This window comes from Prionailurus viverrinus, chromosome B3 (genome assembly GCF_022837055.1).
Source record: "Prionailurus viverrinus isolate Anna chromosome B3, UM_Priviv_1.0, whole genome shotgun sequence".
NCBI lineage: Eukaryota > Metazoa > Chordata > Mammalia > Carnivora > Felidae > Prionailurus > Prionailurus viverrinus.
Window position 1 is genome coordinate 134,796,893 of NC_062566.1, and position 20,859 is coordinate 134,817,751.

The following is a 20,859-nucleotide window of genomic DNA, read 5'->3' on the forward strand; positions in this document are numbered from 1 at the left end:
AATTTCCCCAGGCTCCAGGAGTCCACTACTAATCTACTTAAATAATTTAGAACTTCATCTTCCCCGTATTTATTTCCTTCCCGACCCTCCATAAGCCTTCGGTGGGACACTTTTGATAGCATTCCAATTCGAAGAGGGAAGGAATATCAGATCGGCTTCAGGCACTTTGCTTTCAACCGTTGCTCCGGGGGAGGAGGGAGGGGTCCGCTCCCGGGTCCCACCCCCAGGGATAGATCAGGGCCGCACAACACAGTCCTTGCTAAAATCCCAACGGTTACTGCCAGCGATCTTTCCACTTAAGTGCAGCAGCTTTATCGGTAAGTTCCAGGGCACCACTTGTTTGTAACGATGAGCTCGTGCTCCAGAACTCGCCGTCATCACAGTCCTGCCCCGCAAACGGATTCATTCCACAAAGACTTCTTGAGCGCCTGCGTGCACACACTCCAGTGGCCAGGGGAGCCGAAAAGCTCGCCTAGGGGGACCCCGGTCTAGTAGGGGAGGGGAGTGTCCCAACAACCAGCCCGTGCCAAGCACCCCTCCGGCGCCAACACACGCAGCAATCGCCACAAGCCTCGGGGGCAGATCTTACTGTCGCCTGGCAGAACAGTACGAAGAGGCCGAGCAACTTGCGGCCACCCAAGGCACCGACCCGAGCGGCCCCGTCCTGAGCCCCGCGCGCTCGGGCGGCCCGCGGCACACCCGTGGGCGCCTCGGTCCCCGCCAAGCGCCGCTCGAGGGGAAGCGCGGCCGCCGCGACCTCGGGCGGCGAGAACGGCGGCACCTCACAATGCGCTGGAAGCGGAGCCTCGCGCTCGGGCCCTTCCTCAGTCGTCGGGGCCGCGTCCGCGTCCGCGTCGTGCCCTCCGGCGTCCTCGCTCGAGGAACGGCCCGCGGCCGGGAGCCTCCCGCACCGCTCCCACCAGACCCTCGACCCTCGCCGCGGAAGCGCGACGGCCCCGGGGCGGAAATTGGCGGCCCGCCGGCCGCCTCACGAACTACAGTTCCCGTGAGGCTGCGCGGGGCCGGGCGGCCTCGGCGCAGGCGCGCGCACGGCGTGCGTGGCGGCGTCAGCAGTTCTAGAACGTTGCTGTGGTAGCGCTCGGGCGCCATGTTAGGACGAAGGGGAAGGAGGAGAAGCGCTTAAAGCGGCGGGAGCGGTGCGGGAGTGGGGTTGGACCCAGGGCTGAGGCAGGCCCCCCCCTCCCTCCCGCCTCAGTGGATCATGCCCAGGGCGGCAGCGGCGGCGGTTGCGGGGGGGAAGTGACTGGGCGGTGCCGGCGCAGGAGACGATGCCGTTGTGAGTGATTTGTATTCTGTTTTCTCTAGCACGCCGGCGGGGCCTTGGGGGCGTCGGGGGGGAGGGGGAGGGGGAGGGGGTGGCGCGAGAGCCGGGCCCTCGGCCCGGGGAGGGGGGCGGGAGGCAGGCGGGAACGGGGCTCTTCCTGTTTCCTCACCCGCTCGCCGCCGCACTTCCCCTAGTGCTCGGTTCCCGCTTCCCCCCACCCCTTCCTGGCTCCGCGGCCGTCGGGCCGGGGGCCTTCCCCTTCCGGAACGGCCGGGGGAACCCGAACCTTACTGCGCCCGCTTCTCCGCCCCGTCCGAAAAAAGGAAAAAGAGAAACCAAACCAAACCAAACAAAAAAGCCAATGCCTGGCGGCGGGGAAGGAAGGCCCTGCTGGTCGCGGGGTCGGCACACGGGGTTCAGGTTCGCTCTCGGCGTCTCCCAGGCTCGTTTCGATGCTCTCTTCCTGGTCTGCCTCCGCCGCGTCCCTGTCTTCCTCCCGTTTCCAGGATGCCCAAATCGTGCGCCAGAGTTAACCCACTTCCACGTCCCAGCTTGCACGAGCACTAGCTAAAAGCGCAGTTTCGAGCGTCGAGCCTTGCTTGCTCGGTGTTTGGACCCCCCCCCTCCCCCCGCCCCCAGGCTTTCCCCCACTCGGCGAAGGGGCACTTGCCAGGGTGTGTGTCCTCCGCAGCGCGTTTTGTTAGGTGTTGCTCTGTTTTGTTTTGATGGGGCAGTCGGATTCATTCTGCTTGCCTTCTCCCTCCCGTCTCTAGTGGTGCTTTAAAATTTTTCTCCTTGTGGACTTAAAGCCAGTCCATCCCCGCCTTTCTGGTCTCTCGAGGGCTGCGTCCTCTCCCTTGCTTCCCTCGTCGGGCGTTTTAAAAAGTTTCTGTTTTCTTTCTCTTTCAAAGAACGAGATGTAATTTGCGAGCTCATTGTTGGGGTCGGAAGTCGCTTACAGTTGTTTTGTTTTGTTTGTTTTTCCTTTCTGCGTATATACAGCAGTGTCGAGGCCTAAATAGTGAGACTGCATTTCTTCCATTTATGAAGGTTCGAGGGTGAGAGTGCTCCTCTGAGACTAGACTGAATTTTCTTCTTTGTGGTCCCCAAATGAAGCATGTAATTGACACTGGAAGTTTTACTGAAATGCAAAATAAAGGTCTTCTGATTTCTAGACACCGATTACAGCACCACAGGTTTATTTTATTTATTTTATTTATTTTTTTTTAAGTAAAGACCATTTCTTTTTCGCAAATATCACTGATTAGTTTTACAAGTTTATAGGTCTGTGTACTTGTGTGCGTGTGTGTCTCTTCACAGCCGAGGCCCTAACTTTGACACAGGCTTTAAGACGTCTATTGCTTTTTATACAGTCTTTTTAAAAAGAATTTCATGCTCCTCACCCGCTCCTGTCGTTTTTAAAGGACCTGTCAACATTTCTGTAATGAGAATATTTGCTAGTTTTAATTAAATATGCAGACCTAAAATCTTAGAATCTGCAAGATCCCTGTTAATTGATTCATTCATCCTTTTAATGAAATGGTGGAAAGAGGCACGAGGAGCACTGATTTTTGTGGTATTTTCCAGATCAGCAATTAAATGTTTTTAGTGATGCCATGTGACTTCTTTGTGTTAGCTCACGTCTTATTGCTGTGCTTGAAAAGCAACTTTATGATAATCATGGCAGAGTTACAAATTGGTCAGTGATAGGAAATGTATGCCTTGAAAGGTTTTAATTAGAAATAACATAGTTGTGTCTTTCTCTTTAGAAAATAAAAATACTTTTACACCTACTTTTCCCCAGCATTCTTTGAGGAAGGGAGGTGTACGTTTTCTTTAAAGACCTCAGAGCAAAAATGTTTTTGGAAGTAAGTTCAAATGTATAAAATGGAAGACAGAGTTAAGGCAGCAGATTCATACATGGATGATTAGCTTTCCAGTGTGTTTTTTGAAATGCTAACGATATGGCCAGCTTTTCATTAGCTGTCCCTTTCATTTTTAACCATAAGCGTAGTATACATTTAAGTAAACAACAGAAAGACCAGACTGCTTAGTTAAATACGCCTTTTTCCACATTGATTGGCTTTCTTTGTTTTTCATGTTCTGGTGTCACACTTTCATTTCATTTCTTTGAAGCTGTGAATTGTGATTTCAGACTAGATCTTGTTTGATTTCCACTTGCAGTTTAGGGATGCCTGTCCTGTTAAATTTGGGTGGCTGGGAGTGTGTATAGACCTTACGTGAGTTGTCAGAATGGGTTAAATCAAAGAGTATTGAAGTTCGTTATAAAGCATTGTGAACAAGTGTTCCTGTTTTGTCTAAAAAGCATATGTAATAGCATGTGTAATTTTGAAAGGCTGGTCCAATTTAAGAGTCATGGTGATGGGGCACCTGGGTGGCTGAGTCGGTTAAGCGTCCGACTTCGGCTCAGGTCATGATCTCATGGTTCCGGGATGTTAGGGCTCTGGTCTGACAGAGCAGAGCTTGCTTGGGATTCTTCTCTCTCTGCCCCTCCCCTGCTTGAGTGCACTTGTTCGCGCTCTCTCTCTCTCTCTCTCTCTCAAAACAAATAAATTAAAAAAAAAAAAGCCATGGTGATGAAGCTTCCAGAAATTTTGGTAATCTTAGGATCCATCAATACAGTGTTTCTCTGGTAGGTATTGTTGACATTTATGGCCAGATAATTCTTTGGAGGGGTCTGTCTTGTGTGTTGTAAGGTGTTTGCTTATTTATTTATTTTTAAATGTTTTTATTCATTTTTGAGAGAGAAAGAATGTGAGTGGGGGAGGAGCAGGGAGAGGGAGACACAGAATCTCCCAGGCTCTGAGCTGTCAGCACAGAGCCCTACACGGGGCTCAAAATCACGAACTGTGAGATCATGACCTGAGCTGAAGTCGGACGCTCAACCGACTGAACCACCCAGGCGCCCCCCAATTTTTTTTTTTTTTTTTTTACAATAAATTTTTGAGAGACAGAGCCACAAGCGGGGGATGGGCAGAGAGAGAAGGAGTCGAAGAATCCGAAGCAGGCTCCAGGCTCTGAGCTGTCAGCACAGAGCCCTTCGCGGGGCTCAAACTGATGAACCATGAGATCATGACTTGAGCCAAAATAGGACGCTCAACTGACTGAACCACCCAGGCGCCCCTGTTGTAAGGTGTTTAACAGCATCCCTGGCTTCAACCTGCTGGATTTCGGGAGCCCCAGCCCCCATCTCTCCAGTAGTGACAACCGAAAATGTCTCTAGATGTTGCATATGTACCCTGGCAAGGTTCTTCCATTGCATTAATAGAATATAATGCCCTCTGGAAACTATATTTTGATTTCTGCCCTACCCTGTGATGGGCAGATCATTATTTGCACGAGCTCAGTTCTGGCTATCACACTTAACAATAAAAAGATTTTGAGGAGAGTAACCATTGTCAGTGGCCTAGCATTCATAAAACATTTAGAGAATGTTGTTGAAGTTACTGGAGGAGATATATTTTTAAAAAAAAAAATTTTTTTTTCAACGTTTATTTATTTTTGGGACAGAGAGAGACAGAGTATGAACAGGGGAGGGTCAGAGAGAGAGGGAGACACAGAATCGGAAACAGGCTCCAGGCTCTGAGCCATCAGCCCAGAGCCTGACGCGGGGCTCGAACTCCCGGACCGCGAGATCGTGACCTGGCTGAAGTCGGACGCTTAACCGACTGCGCCACCCAGGCGCCCCCTGGAGGAGATATTTAACAAGATTTGGGGGAGACCATAGCTTTTCTCCCACCTATTGGGGACTGTCAAAAAGTTTCATGAAGTTCTAATGGATAGAACGGGGGCCGCCTGGTGGATGGTAGTACCAGCGATTCTCACAGTGGGAGCTGGGGGAAGGGGTGTCTCTGAGATCCTTTTAGGGAGTACATAAGATTCAAATTATTTTCATAATAGTGCTGGAATGTTATGTCTCTCACTCTATTGACATTTGAATTGACGGTGCGAAAGCTCTAGTGGGGAATGTTGTTCGTGCCTTAGGAAAAATCAAGGCAGAGAGAGGCACCATATTGTACTAGAAGGTCTTACATTTCTTCATCACACACGTCCATTTCAAAATTTCTTGATGAAACGGTAAAACACGTTCATTTTAATCTTGACACAAGTTTATGTCTTATAGGTGCCGTGGTAACAGAGGAAGTACACATGTATACTAAAAAGTTGCACACGTATGATTGATTTGTGAACTGCACTAGTGTTTTTCCTCACAGAGCTCTTTTATCTGAAAAAAACAGATGATGAACCATGGGTTTTGACGTTTAACTTGACCGTGAAGTGATCCTGTCTCTTTAAGGAAAACAGCTGACAGCTTTGGTGGCCAAATGATAAATTTGAACTTTGTGACAAAAGCTAGAATTTTGGAAATCTTGTTTGTGTCATCGTGAGCTTGACAGTTTCCCCCAAATTAAAAAAAATGTTTCTGACTAGATTGGTGGTGATATTAACGATAGTTTTTTAAATTTTGTGTAATATGTCAACGTTTGGAAGATCTGCATAATTTTGTTCTAATAAAATTGTACATTGGCAAAAAGTTCATTCAAAGGACAGGGTAGACCGATGGATTTTTTTTTTTTGTTAAGATTCTATTTTTAAGTAATCTCTACACCCAACAGAGCGCTCGAACTCACAACCCTGAGATCAAGAGTGGCACACTGCACGGACCGAGCCAGCCAGGCACCCCTAGACTCATGGATTTTAATACATTAGAGTACAGGTGGTTTATTGATAATAGTTTGAGCTTTCATACCGTAATCTTTCATAAGTTACCACTTGTGGAGTTTTGGTGTAGTATCAAAGAAGAATATCCACAATTTTTTTAAAAAGCTGTTAAAATACTCTTCTCCAGTGAGGATGGTGTGATGCCAGGTTTTCTTCATAGGTGTGTTACCAGAACAACCTATCAAAGGGATTAAATGAAGAAGCAGATAGGCGAATCCAGCTGTCTTTGATTGAGCCAGAATTAAAGAGTCTTGCAAAAATATAAAATAGTGGGATTGTCTCACTAAATTTTTTGTTTTGGAGAACAGTTTTAAACAATTATGTTAATGTGTAATAGGTTTCTTGCTACTTAAATAAACATTAAAAAACATATCCCAGTTATAATTCCAGTGCAGTAAATATTGGCAGACATAATCCATATAAGCAAAAATTCTTTGGGGTCCTCAGTAAATCTTAAGACTTATAAAAGAAGTCTGTAACCAGAAAGTTTGAGAACTTACAAATTGCTGCTGTACAGCAACAGCTAATAGCTTCCCGTCTGCTGTTTCCAATGGCGGTGCCATTGTAGCATCTCTGGGTGGCTTTTGGGCAGTCTGGAGGGATGGACACAGTGGTTTAAAGACTTTTTTGTTGTCCTGGGAAACAATGCATAGATAACCTTTAGGGAAGATAACTTAAAAACAAATTTTTTTTTTAATGTTTATTTTTGAGAGACCGAGAGACTGTGAGCGGGGGTGGGGCAGAGAGAGAGGGAGACACACAATCTGAAGCAGGCTCCAGGATCCAAGCTGTCAGCACAGAGCCCGATGCAGGGTTCCAGCCCATGAACCGTGAGATTATGACCTGAGCTGAAGTTGGACACTTAACCGGCTGAGCCACCCAGGCACCCCTAGGGAAGATAACTTCTAACTTGGAGAGATTTTGGTTTTCAGATTTTAGGATTTTGAGATTTTTCTAATGAATTGCTTGCTGCCTAATAAATGTTGACTGTGGTTTTGAAATGTGGTATTTTACCTTAGGCCTGTTTTCAATTCATGCTTTTTGATGGGGAAGTTAGGAAATAAGGTGTGAGAATTGAGTAAATCAGTTCCTCTTCCCTGATCATTCCCACCTCCAGAGGTGAAAGTTTTCTGGCCAGAATGAAGCCATTTGGATTCCTAGCTATTTCCCATTTTGATGGGGTGGGAGGCATGTTTTTTATTCTGTATGTTCATTGTTCTGATTATTCGGTAGCTTTTAAATAATTGCACATTCTCAGTTTATGATTCACAGAACAGCAACGTTCCAGGAGGTATTAATTCCCTATAAATAAATTGAGGCTTGAAGTAGTTACTTATCCAGGATCTTAAGGGTGCTTACATAGTAAATTGGGACTTAATTCAGCTTTGGGTTCCGTGTTCTGTTCTCATTCTGGTACTATACCATCTCCTCAGAAACTGTTGATCAGCTCAGTTGGGATCTATTCAGATGTCTTAAGTAGAGTTAATTTTCAAGATCATGTTTCTTGCGTGTAGAATATTTGAACCTCAAATTTTTTTTACTGCCGACATGTATTTATTGTATTTGTGTATTATACATAAACTATAATATACTACAGAACCTAAGATCTGAGTATGTGTTTTTAGTGTTATTTATTTAAAGCTACATACAGCTTTACCACTCTACAGGCTCCTATTTTGTGACGACTGCTTTCTGTGGAAAGTGTTCCTTATTTTTTTTTTATGTTTGTTTATTTTTGAGACACACAGAGCATGAGCAGGGGAGGGACAGAGAGAGAGAAGGAGACACAGAATCTGAAGAAGGCTCAAGGCTCTGAGCTGTCAGCCCAGAGCCTGACCCAGGGCTCGAACCCATGAACTGTGAGATCTTAACTTGCCCGAATTGGGATGCTTAGCTGACTTTCTAGGTGTTAACTTTTTAATCCTTGAATTGTAGGTCTTCAGAATTATATAACATTCTCAATTGTGGAAATTTAAGGATTTGGGAAAGGAAAAAGTGTAGGGATTTTGCTAGGTAGCTTTATTTTCTTCCTCTTCTGTCACAGAATTATCTTTCAAATTTATATTCCATCTATACTTTGTCCAGAAATCAGCTCTGGCATTTTATGATGGCTTTTACAGTTTATGGGTTAAGAATAGTATTCCTGTCATTTTGGTCATCAAAAACATTTTGTATTTCCTGCAGTTAATGTTTTATGCTATGACTATACACACACACACACACACACACACACACTTCTATGTATAAGTACCTATGTGTGTTATAATACTGTTATAATACTATATATTATATAGTATGTACTATAAAACTATGATTATATATGTGAATTTATATGTATATATATGTTTAAGTTTATTTATTTTGAGAGAGAGAGAATCCCAAGCAGGCCCTGTGCTGTTGGCATAGAGCACAGTGCAGGGCTCCATCCCTCTAACCGGGAGACCATGACCTGAGCTGAGATCAAGAGTCAGAAGTTTAACCAACTGAGCCACACAGGTGCCCCAACAGTATATTTTTGACTATTCTTTTCTAATACATCTTTATACTTTTTCAAATTCTGTTATATTTACATTGTCTTCATTTTCAAGTTGTACTTGGAAAACTGATGCATGAGTACTGTGGTCTGGCTATTTAAAAAAAACATTTTTTTTTATATTTATTTTTGAGAGAGAGAGAGAGACAGGAGATGGAATGTGAGCATGGGAGGGGCAGAGAGAGGGGGAGACAGAATCTGAAGCAGGCTCCAGGCTCTGAGCTGTCAGCACAGAGCCCGACGTAGGGCTCAAACTCAAAAACTGTGAGATCGTGACCTGAGCCAAACTTGGATGCTCAACCGACTGAGCCATGCAGGTGTCCCAGGTCTGGCTATTTTTTTTTACTTCTCCTAGTCTGTTGGGAGAGGGGGCAAGAAGGCAGTCGGAGGTGCCCTTAGGAAGGAAGAATAACTTGGCTGTTATAATTGAGTAACAAGTACCTGCATAATCAGCCTTGCATTTCCAAAGTTTGCCTTTGGGATTCATCATAATTTAGTCCCTTGAGCATGAACTTACTGGACCCTGTACTTACTAAATATTGGCTGATTCACTTGGAATACATATTTTAAGAACATAACAAGTAGTCCTAGATATGTTTGGTACCGCTTCACAAAGAACACATGGCAGATAAATTAGTGATTCTTAGTATAATTTCTTAGTGATCAAGTACATTGTCTTGTCTGTATGCTTGACTAAGCTACTACTAAAATCAAAACATTCAGTGTTAGGGGCGCTTGGGTGGCTTAGTCGGTTAAGCATCCGATTTTGACTCAGATCATGATCTCATGGTTCATGAGTTGGAGCCCCGCGTCGGGCTCTGTGCTGACAGCTCAGAGCCTGGAGCCTGCTTCGGATTTTGTGTCTCTGCCTCTCCCATGCTCTCTCTTTCTCTCTCTCTCTCTAAAAAAAAAAAAAAAAAAAAATTAAATTAAAAAAAATTAAAGCATTCCACATTAGACTTCTTGTGAAAGTAATTGTAATATTTCTGCTAAGGATTACTATTGAGTGCACATTGAGACATTTTAGAAAGATCCCTTTTTCCTTTTCTGTCTGGTGTCCTTTCCTTCCTGTGTAATCCGGATGGCACATTTTGTTATGTTTAAGGCTAAAGCCTCTTTACAGCAAATCACACTGTGGTGAAATGTTACGTTGAGTAAGTTTTCGTGATTTACCGATTGCTTCCAAAGAAGACTATTAAACAAGTTAAGCTTTCGATTTTAGCTCAAATAACTAAAACTAGGAAGAAATGCTAAAGTGTTTTCTATTGGCTAGTAGCTTTGGATTTGGAGGCAGTTGACTTTGTTCGTACCATACGCCATAACATATTCCACATGCTCAGTATGAGGAAGCAGGGATTCATCAGTAGTATGAGCTTTGTTTAAATTGGGATGCAGTCATTACACATTAACCATTTGGGAAAACACCATTGGTGACTTTTCCTTTCCTTTTCTGTGTTCGTCATCTGCCTAGACTGCCTCCCCCCACCCCATCAAAGTCATTCAGAGTGCACACACCTCCTTAACGATTTTCTTTGGCATAGCTTCGATTCTTTGTTTCTGTAGTATTTATTTTAAGCTTTTACTTTGCACTTGTTTTTTAAGGATCCCAGACCAAATTTGAGATTGTCACCCAGAGCAGAGACAATTTTTATATTCCTGATTTTAGTGTTGTATTTCATAACATATTTAGGAATTCAGTAAATTCAGCCTAATAAATACTATGCTTTCTGGCAAAATTAAGGTAAATGAGAAAAAGAAGCTTTTAGAAAAACTGGATTGATACAAAGTTTTATAAACTTGAACGCTTTAGCAGTTTTTTGGAGCAAGAAAATGGAGCATGATTTTCTTTGTATTTACTATTTCTAATCACAGTATTGCACTGAAAAATCCATTTTTTAAAATGTTATTTATTTTTGAGAGAGAGATGAAGCGCAGTGGGAGAGGGGCAGCGGGAGAGGGAGACACAGAATCCAAAGCAGGCTCCAGGCTCCGAGCTGTCAGCACAGAGCCGGATGTAGGGGTGTGAACCATTGAACCCCGAGATCATGACTGGAACCAAAGTCCGACTAACTGACTGAGGCACCCGCATGCCCTATGAAAAATCCGTTTTTTGAAACTTTGTTTATTTCACTTTAAAATAATGTGCTTTGATTAGCATAAACTGATTTTAAAAATCTAATAATCAAAATGCTAATTATCGTTTTCAATTAAACATTTGCTTGGTGTTCCTTGCTGCCAGGGAAAAATTTTAGGGGATGATTTTGGCCTTCTTACTATCACTAACTTAATTTTATGGTGAATAGTGGAATTACATGATTTTGCCTTTTGTAGGACATCATTAAATTTGTTTTTAAAAATAATTTCACAGTGCTGAAACCTTTAGAAAGTGCAAAGTGAAATTCTATCTTAGTTCTTTTTGGTGTGTTTTTATGCGTTTATAGACATAATAAATTTTTTCAATATATAAAACTGTGTTTTGTGAAAGATGTGTAAAGACAACTCAGCATAAAGGTTACAATTATAGTTAAATGCCTGGGTTCTTATCCTGGCCCAGTGAATTTAGGTAAGCCGGTGTATTTGTTTGTTTCTTCTTTCCTTTCCTTTATGTTTATGTATTTTGAGTGAGTGAGTGAGAGAGAGAGAGAGAGAGAGAGAGAGAGAGAGAGAGACCGACCGTGAGCAGGGAAGGGGCAGAGAGAGGGAGAGAGAGAATCCCAAGCAAGCTCATTGTCAGCGCTGAGCCCAACTGTCACACGAATTGAATCGTTGAGGTCAGGACCTGAGCCAAAATCAAGAGTCTGACACTTAACCAACTAAGCCACCTGGGCGCCCCTACTTTCTTCCTCTGTAATATGGAGACAGATACAGTAGAGTTGCTAGGAACAATTGGGAATATTGTAAAGTGCTTGACCCGCTACCTGGAATATATTGAGGTTTCAATAAATCCTATTATCATAATTATATTCCACAGTTTATTTCACCTGATATAGTATGACCATTTTTGCATGCTACTACGTGTAATAATCACCTTTTTCTTTTTATATGGCATTGTATTACATTGTAAGAATGTAGTGCAATTAATCAGTCCTATATTATGTTAATAGATATTTAGGTGGTTTCCAGTTAGTGCATTGTATACAGTGCTCCACCGAACAGCCTTGGATATCTTTTTGTATTATTCCTATGAGGAAGGTCAAATTCCGGAAGCTGTGGGGTCAAGGAGGTATTTAGATACCAAGCATCCCCCCCCCCCCCCCATAGGGTATAACCCTGGGATAGACACTGTTCATTTCAAGTTTATTGTTGCTGTACAGGAGTTTGGACCCATATTTGGCCTGTCTTATAATCCATTGTACCCCTATCCTAAAGTGGGTGGAAATTTGGATTTTTATGTTCTATTTCATATACTAAAACTGTGTTGTGAGTTAAAGAGAACATGTGTCACAATTTCAGGGCCTTTTCTTCGAGTCTTGTGTCCTGGTATCCCTAGTATTGCTAAAGGTGAAGTTGCTGGATGCAAACTTTTTTTTATTTTTTTATTTATTTTTATTTATTATTATTTTTTAATGTTTATTTATTTTTGAGACAGAGAGAGCATGAACGGGGGAGGGCCAGAGAGAGAGGGGGACACAGAATCCGAAGCAGGCTCCAGGCTCCGAGCTGTCAGCACAGAGCCCGACACGGGGCTTGAACTCACAGACCGCGAGATCATGACCTGAGCCGAAGTCGGGCGCTTAACCCACTGAGCCACCCAGGCGCCCCTGGATACAAACTTTTAAAGTTGATACATGCATCTTTTATTTTAATGAACATTGCCATATTGCTTTTTAAGATGATGTTCACTTCCTCTGTGATTGTGAGGAGTGCTCATTTTCTTACAACATTACCAATATTGTAGGTTTATAGTAAGTCTTTCATTTTTACCAGATGTATATCGTTGTTTTTCTGCAGTCTGACAGAAAAATGTTTGTCCTGATTTACTTGCCTGATTTGCAGTGAAACTTTTTAGCTGATTTAAAAAAAAAACTCTTTATGCATTATGACTCCGCATAGGTTGCATGTATTTTCCTCACTTAATTTTTTTAACTTTATGATACATTTTTGTTATATAAAAGCTAGAATATTTTTACGTAGGTAAATCTTTTTGTGTATTTTTGAGTTTTGTGTATCTTAAGCATGGCTCTGAAAATAGTGTTCTTAATTTTTTTTAACTTTGAAGTATCTCTAATTTTTCAATATTTTGAAATAATGGCATCTGAAATATACATTTTACAATGAGCAACCGAACCCATTTGAATATTCCATACTTTCCTCACTGACTTGAAATGGTTATTCGTATGATTTGTACAAAGATTGATCAGACTTCGGATATATGGGCACAAAACAAGTTAACAAATCATACTATATACTTACACTATTTGAGTTAGCTTTACAATCATGTACCCTAGTGGTTGTTGATATTTCAGTGTGTACTGATTAAGTCAGATGTCTAAACTTTAGAAATAAATATATAGCTGAAATAAGCAACCTATAGTCCTATGCTAGTTTCACAAAAATGTTGATGTTCTTTCTAAGTACCAAAATATTCTAATTAGAATCCTGTCTTGGATAGCCTAGCATTGGGAAAGGATGGACTTTTGAGTATTGGTTTAAAACTTCCTATGCTTGGAAACCGTTCTTTAGTGTTGTAGGTGTGTTATAGTTTTTAAATTTCTAGTTTGCCATTCAATGTAGAGAAGAGAGGTCCAGCTTACTGGTAATGTAACTAGTGGCAGAAGTGAAATGAGTGATCTGTAACTAGTAGCTGTAAAATCAGCCCTGCTTTTTCTTTCTATTTATCAGATTGCTTCTGAGTTGAGAGCAGACTTTGTAGACAGAGTTTTGGATTCTATTTTCTGGGATTCTATTGTCTGAAGTCCTACAGGTTTTTAAGGAAGCTGTGTTTTAGGAAGATATGCTTGGTAATAGTGTGGATGGTGGACTGGCATGGCAAGGGAGAAAGGGGCAGGACAAGGTGCCAAGAGTCAGAACGAGAATAGTTGGAGTGGAATTGTTACACAGAATGTTAGAACAAAACAAAGTCAAAGGAAAGGTGGGCGTGTGTCCTGTGTAAGCTTTGCCTTGATGAAAAGATTTAAAAATTTTTTTTTTTTCAACGTTTATTTATTTTTGAGACAGAGAGAGACAGAGCATGAACGGGGGAGGGGCAGAGAAAGAGGGAGACACAGAATCGGAAACAGGCTCCAGGCTCCGAGCCATCAGCCCAGAGCCCGACGCGGGGCTCGAACTCACGGACCGCGAGATCGTGACCTGGCTGAAGTCGGACGCTTACCGACTGCGCCACCCAGGCGCCCCCTTGATGAAAAGATTTTAACTATTGTAAAGGAAATATCCCATGTCCTAAGGGAGAGAAAAATTGTGAACATTCTTACCGCTGTGCTCCCCCACACCCTCAGTGTGCTGCTCTGGTGCTCACCAAAACAAGCGGGGTAGGGGAAGTAATGTTTTGTTGTCTTCTGTGATTTTGAGAGGGGTCAAAATTTGTAAATGTACTGTAAGTACATATACAAGTATGAATTTATACCTTGCTCCGATCCAGAAAGAATTAAGACGGAATGCTTTAGTTACATGTGAAAAACCAGCAAGATGTTTGCATTAAAGATTGGGTGAAAAGCGGGGTGCCTGGGGTCATGATCTCATGGTTCGTGAGTTCGAGCTCCATGTTAGGCTTTGAGAGCTTGGAGCCTCCTTCAGATTCTGTGTCTCCCTGTCTCTGCCCCTCCCCTGCTTGGGCTGTCTCTCTCTGTCTCTCAAAAATAAATAAACATTTAAAAAAAAAAAAAGATTGGGTAAAAAGGCAAAGTAAGGATAGAGATCTAAAACAGCAAGAAATTAGGATAAACTTCTTACAAACAGTGATACTTGGCTCATTGTAGAGAACTTGCTGAATGGCCACCAGTTTCACTCTCAGAATTCAGTGTCCTAAAGGTAAAGATAAATCACGTTCCTGAGATGAAAATAAACTGCTCTTTAGGAAAAGCATAAGTGTTCTTGATAGTGACAACCTGAAAGAAATATTAATGAATCACAAATACTGTGGCTCTGTATCTAATGTGGTTTTTTTCCTCTTTGTTTTCATAATTGTAGAATTTTTATTTTTTAAATTTTATTTAGTTTGAGAGCGAGAGCACGCACGCGCTCAGGCATATGCAGGGGAGGGGCAGAGAGAGGAGAGAGAGGATCCCCAAAAGCAGGCTCCACCTGTTGGTGCAGACCTGATGTGGGGCTCCATCCTGTGAACTGTGAGATCATGACCTGAACCGAAATCAAGAGTCGGATGCTTAACTGACTGAGTTGCGCCCCTAGAATTTTATTTTTAAAATAGAATAATGTCTGAAGAAAATTAAGTACTGGCAAAAATGTCTCTAGAAAGTGATAGATAATGGGCAGATGTCTAATGTGTTCGAGAATGGGAGGAAGAGCTTTGTGTTCTGGGGGTTGGTAGCTGTCCGGTGAATTGTTCCAGGAGAGTGTGTATTTTTGTTTTGTTAGAAACAGAACAGCAAATAAAGGATCCTTTAAATTGTTTTATCAGTCTACTTGATTTCTAATTTAAAATTGAATGGCAAACTCGACTTTCTCCATTTACAATACAGTCATGGCTAATGTTTCTGCTTGGGACATTTTGGACATTCAAAGCATATGGCAGCCTGGAACTCCCTAGTCTAGCTACTTAAGCTAAGATTAAGTCATTTTTAGTGGAGGCACAGGTGTCTTGTAACTTTCATAACATATATTTCTTCTTTTCCTTTTATTTGGTTGTGATTTATTTTTATTTATGTGTTCTTGAATTAGTATTATGTTCTATATGTATACATGTATAGATATATACATTTTTTCTGAATTAGATGGGATAAATAAATTGACTTTATTTTAGATGATGCGACTATATTTTGAATAGAGTAAATAAAAAGTTATAATTTGCATCTGATATGTTTCCCTATCAAAATGTTAATGTGGAAACTAATATTTTTTCAAATTAGGGTGAGCAAACTTGATGTGAATTTAGAAATATGAGTCTATATCCTAATGTTCTGTTGATATTGTTGATGTAGACAGGGCCTTTCCAAGCATTGTTTTTTTGTATGAGAATGAAAAACCTTAATATTGAGAAAGAAAAACATGGGAAAGATAAGTGAGCCTTAACCTCACAGAGAATGGGTACTCATAGTTTGTTGATGATCCCAAACTCAGCTGGTAATGGATTTCACCCCTTCAGACAGGAATGAATGCAAGAAACCTATTACTTGCTCAAAACAAAAAACAATACAATAGAGGCTTATTACCTGAAGTTGTGAAAACATGAATTCAGTTCAGACTTGACGCGAAATCTCTCCTTACTTGAATCAAGTCTAGCTAAAATGAACTTTGTACTTATTTTCATTTCTGGCTCTACTCATGTTAAAATCTTTTTTTTTTTTTAATTTCTATTTTTATTTTATTTTTTTAATTTACATCCAAGTGAGTTAGCATATAGTGCAATAATGATTTCAGGAGTAGATTCCAGTGATTCATCCTCTATGTATAACACCCAGTGCTCATCCCTACAAGTGTCTTCCTTAATGCCCCTTGTGCATTTAGCCCATCCCCCCACCTACAACCCCTCCAGCAACCCTGTTTGTTTTCTATATTTAAGAGTCTCTTATGTTTTGTCCCCTCCCTGTTTTTGTATTATTTTTACTTCCCTTCTAAAATCATTTATAAAAGTATTTTTGATCCTGGGGTCGTCATGAAGGGTGCTAGTTTGCTTGGAGAAACTCCTAGGAAGCAAGAAAAATATGAGAGTGAATATATATAATCTCTTTGGGATATGTGGTTAAGTGTGCTGTTTTTTCATTTAATATGTAATTTACTGGAAATCAGAGTAGTGTGTGAAGGAGAATTCTCAAATGGTTACACAGTTTTGAGGGCTACCTTTTTGTTGTCAGTTTTGTGGAATCTGATGATAACAATTTGTTTATTGACAAAAACATGCACTAACCAGGACATGATGAATGCATTTATTGGGTTAATTTTGTATATTTTAAAATTTTTTTTTTTTTTTTAACGTTTATTTATTTTTGGGACAGAGAGAGACAGAGCATGAACGGGGGAGGGGCAGAGAGAGAGGGAGACACAGAATCGGAAACAGGCTCCAGGCTCTGAGCCATCAGCCCAGAGCCCGACGCGGGGCTCAAACTCACGGACCGCGAGATCGTGACCTGGCTGAAGTCGGACGCTTAACCGACTGCGCCACCCAGGCGCCCCAATTTTGTATATTTTAATCATATGAGATGCTACATAAATTTGGAAAATAGAACATTAATGTAAGGTATTAGTGCTTGGTACTCAGGTGAATCCCAGCTCTGTGAATTAACATGGCTTTTGCATAGGTCTGCAGTTTAGGTTACAGGAGTAGGAAGAAGGATCTGACATGAATTAATTGCTCTAACACGTATTATATCTGACATACTTATTTAGTAAACGTTACTATAAAACCTGAGTTAAAATTGAGACAGTGCATAACTGGACCAGGAAACATTGACTAGATGATACACAGACCAATGGCTAACTTAGAAACAATCAGGATGGCTGTCCTGGCATCCTTAGGTCTGTGTTGGTATCAGAAGACAAAGTATAGAACACAGCCCAGCGTTCACAGTATAAACCAGAACCCAGTGGACAAGTATTAAACGCATAATGGAGCTTCCTGCATGGGACTCTTGCATTTGGCAAGTTGCTGCTTAAGTATAGTACTTCAATATTTCTTTTTTGAACTTCAATTTTTTTTTTGAATTTCAATTTAAAAAATACATATTTAGAACTTGGAAAGAAAAGGAGAGGTGTGTATGTGTGTAAAACGAACACTTAATTTTTTAGTGAACAGAGTTGGGAAAAATAATTGATCCAGATGTTATGTTCTTTCCTTAGCCCTTTCCTCATTTTGTATGTTATTCGATTTTCCCCCCCCCTAAGGTTTATTTATTTATTTTGAAAGTGAGCGAGCTCTTACATGCAAGCCGGGGAGGAGCAGAGAGAGTGGGAGAGAGGGAATCCCAAGCAGGCTCCTTACTGCCAGCACGGAGCCTGATGGAGGGGTCGGGGGAGGGCCCAAACCCACGAACTGTGAGATCATGACCTGAGCCGAAGTCGGACACTTAGCGGTCTGAAGTCAGCACTTAACTGACTGGGGCACCTAGGCGCCCTGGACTTGTTAGTTTTTAAATAATAATTGTGTTACTTACCTTTAGAGCTGTTGTCCATTGACTTAGAATTATTTTAACAAAAAGAATAAAAAACCACTGGTTTCATTGAAAAATTACTGGAGTCGAATTAATTTCTGAAAGCATTTCAAGCATGCCATGCCTTTTTTTTAAAACCAGTTATATTAAAATCCTACTGATTGTAAAAATTGGGAATTCCTTTTAAAACGGAAAAAACTTTTAGACTAGCATCACTGTGGAAGGGTGAACCTCTTATCACAGATGTGTAAGGTTTAGTGTGAATATAGTGCCTCCCACTCCACAAGTTATGTTTGTTATTTGCCCTGTATTTTCTGAATTTTATTCATTGTGAGTCAGGTACTAAGTTCTGTTTGTGGGGAGTCTCTTGTATTGGTTAAATGGTGTTTTTGTAGCTTGTTAATCGTTGCTTTAGAAATAACTATATAACAGATTTTGGCTCCTTTTCCCGAAGTAAAATTTTTTTCAGAAATTCACTATATTCCATATTGTATTTTCTCTACCAGTATGTTTGATCTGGATTTTTCCAGCTTATTTAGATACTTAGGTAGTGGCAAAGTTAAACTCTTTGGAGTGGGAAGAGAAATAAAGTTTTCTTTTTTGCTCACTTGCTTTTGGTTGGTTACTTTTTGTGGTGAGATGTCTTTGAGAGGAAGCTTTTCGGGTGGGCAGGGAACCATCTATGTTTAGCAATGCGTTTTATGAAAGCGGTTCTAGTCAAGCGATGTGTTTCAAATTGTAGAACTTCTTTGGCAGTAATTGTATCCAATTTTGTTTGCAGTCCAGTTACAACGCAGGGATCACAACAAACACAGCCGCCACAGAAGCACTATGGCATTACCTCTCCTATCAGCTTAGCAGCCCCCAAGGAGACTGACTGCCTCCTTACACAGAAACTCATCGAGACTCTGAAGCCCTTTGGGGTGTTTGAAGAGGAAGAGGAACTGCAGCGCAGGTGACCTCACCCGCCCGCGTGTGTTTCTTTTCGTGTATAATTTTTTTATTACTGTAATAAACTAGTTTTGAGGCCTTAACCTACTCAGAAAGCCAGAATTCTCCTCTGAAATTTGTCTTTTTCAGACAGCAGCAATACTTAGCAAAACCTTTTTTTTTCTACATAGAATTTTATTCCCTTAATTTTGAATTTTGATGCTTTCGGGTTATTACAGTACAGATTTGTCAGAAGGGGAGTGGCTGACTCAGCTGAAGGAACGTCTTGGCCAGTGTGACGTTGCCTGCCTGCATGTCGTTCCCTACCGTGTGCTTACTTTCTGGAACTTAAAAACTGGTTACAGTCTGGGGAGCCGCCTGTTGAGCACCGATTCTCATTTGAGTTAGGAATGAAACAACTTGATACTTGATTGATATTTGCTCTTTTCAACAGGATTTTAATTTTGGGCAAATTAAATAACCTGGTAAAAGAGTGGATACGAGAAATCAGTGAAAGCAAGGTAAGGTGACGTATTCGTATGTGAAATAATTTGCCAGCTGAACACAGCGGTAGTCTTAAGTAACCCCGTTCTTCCTAGAATGGACTTAGTCTTCACTGCAGAGTTTGTTTTAGACCATTGGTTTGATATTTTGTTTCTAGTTATTTTGAAAGCTGGGAAAACAACTGAATTCAGTGACTTATAAGTACTGTCTGGTTGCCATATTTAAAACTGAAACTCAGTAATTACTTATGCTTCACAGAAATAATAGATGTTTCCCTGAAGAGGTGCTTTAAAAATGTATATTAAGTATTTGAGAATCTTGTTACCTTTTAAGCAATCCTACAGCAACGAACAGTTTTTAGGTTTTCGGATAGTATACTCTCAAACTGAGTATGTTTAGTTTTTTATAACATTCTCTGAGTTCCTAAAACTTCATTATGAAAAATCATATATATATATATATATATATATATATATATATATATATATATATGGTTGTTGTATCCATGATGGGGCTTCTGGTAAAGGAAATAAATATATTCTCAGAGTTGTGTGGGCAATTCATTTGACCCATTTTTACAAGTTGCATAGGGGTGCCTGGCTGGCTTAGTCAGTGAAGTGTGTGACTCTTGATCTCAGGGTTGTGAGATTGGGGGTAAAAAAAGATTATTAAAAAAAAAATTGCATAGATAGTGGTAATTTTCCCAGGGCAGTACAAAATGCATATTTAATGTATAACACAACTGAAAAATTGATGGAAAGAGAACCAAGGGTAAAGAAAACCTGAGACAGATGTTAACATAGAAGAAAGTCTTGGTTTTAGTCAAGTTTATAATATTGTTTTCTTGAAACCATGTGTATATATTTCAAGTAACTGATTAAAACTTCAGCACTGGGAGTATTGTAAATAGGAGATTCCGTGTAGTACATGTTTCTTATTGATAGAATTCCTGATACGAATGAGATTTTTTTTTTTTTTAATCAAAAAACTTTTTTTAAAATATTTACTTTTGAGAGAGGGAGACAGACAGAGCGTGAGCAGGGGAGGGGCAGAGAGAGGGAGAGAGACACAGAATTGGAAGCAGGCTCCAGGCTCTGAGCTGTCAGCACAGAGCCCGATGAGGGGCTCAAACTCACAAACCGTGAATTCGTGACCTGAGCCGAAGGCAGACGCTTAACCAACTGAGCCACCCAGGTGACACCCCACAAAGGAGATTTTTAAAAGGAAGTTCTTTTTGAGCTGAGCAGAAGATTTCCAAACTTAAGTATTTTTTCCTCCTTTATCGAACTTCGTGTTTCCTTAATCTTCTGAGGGAAATAGCTATGTTTTAATGGCATTGTCTTAGATGTTTAAGTTTAAAACCGCAGCCAAGTAGACAAAGCCAGGACTTAGATTTATTTGATGTGAAAAATGCATATTGCTTCATTGATAGTTTTGTTTCATCTACTTCCTCAAGTGCCTCCTCGTAAGTTTCTTTAACCAGTAATTCTTGATAGAGTTCTTCCTGCTGGTTTTTCTGAGGGTAGAAATTTTGTTTGGATTAATGAAATTAATGCTCATTCCTGTTCAAATTTATTGGTGTC

General features: G+C 41.1%; 1 protein-coding gene across 8 annotated transcripts in view; it reads left to right on the forward strand.

Moving 5' to 3' along the window:
• Window positions 1–1,064: 1,064 nt before the first annotated feature.
• PAPOLA (poly(A) polymerase alpha) overlaps window positions 1,065–20,859 on the forward strand; it is a 62,068-nt gene continuing 42,273 nt past the window's right edge. For 3 of the 8 annotated variants that reach the window (XM_047864341.1, XM_047864344.1, XM_047864347.1), the window contains exons 1-3: window positions 2,341–2,481; window positions 18,624–18,797; window positions 19,227–19,293. In XM_047864341.1, the coding sequence (XP_047720297.1) occupies window positions 2,396–2,481; window positions 18,624–18,797; window positions 19,227–19,293 (327 nt within the window). In that variant the 5' untranslated portion in view covers window positions 2,341–2,395. Of the gene's footprint in view, window positions 1,298–1,506; window positions 1,706–2,340; window positions 2,482–18,623; window positions 18,798–19,226; window positions 19,294–20,859 lie in introns of those variants that run through there. The other 5 variants (XM_047864340.1, XM_047864346.1, XM_047864345.1 and 2 more) reach the window with 4 other exon arrangements.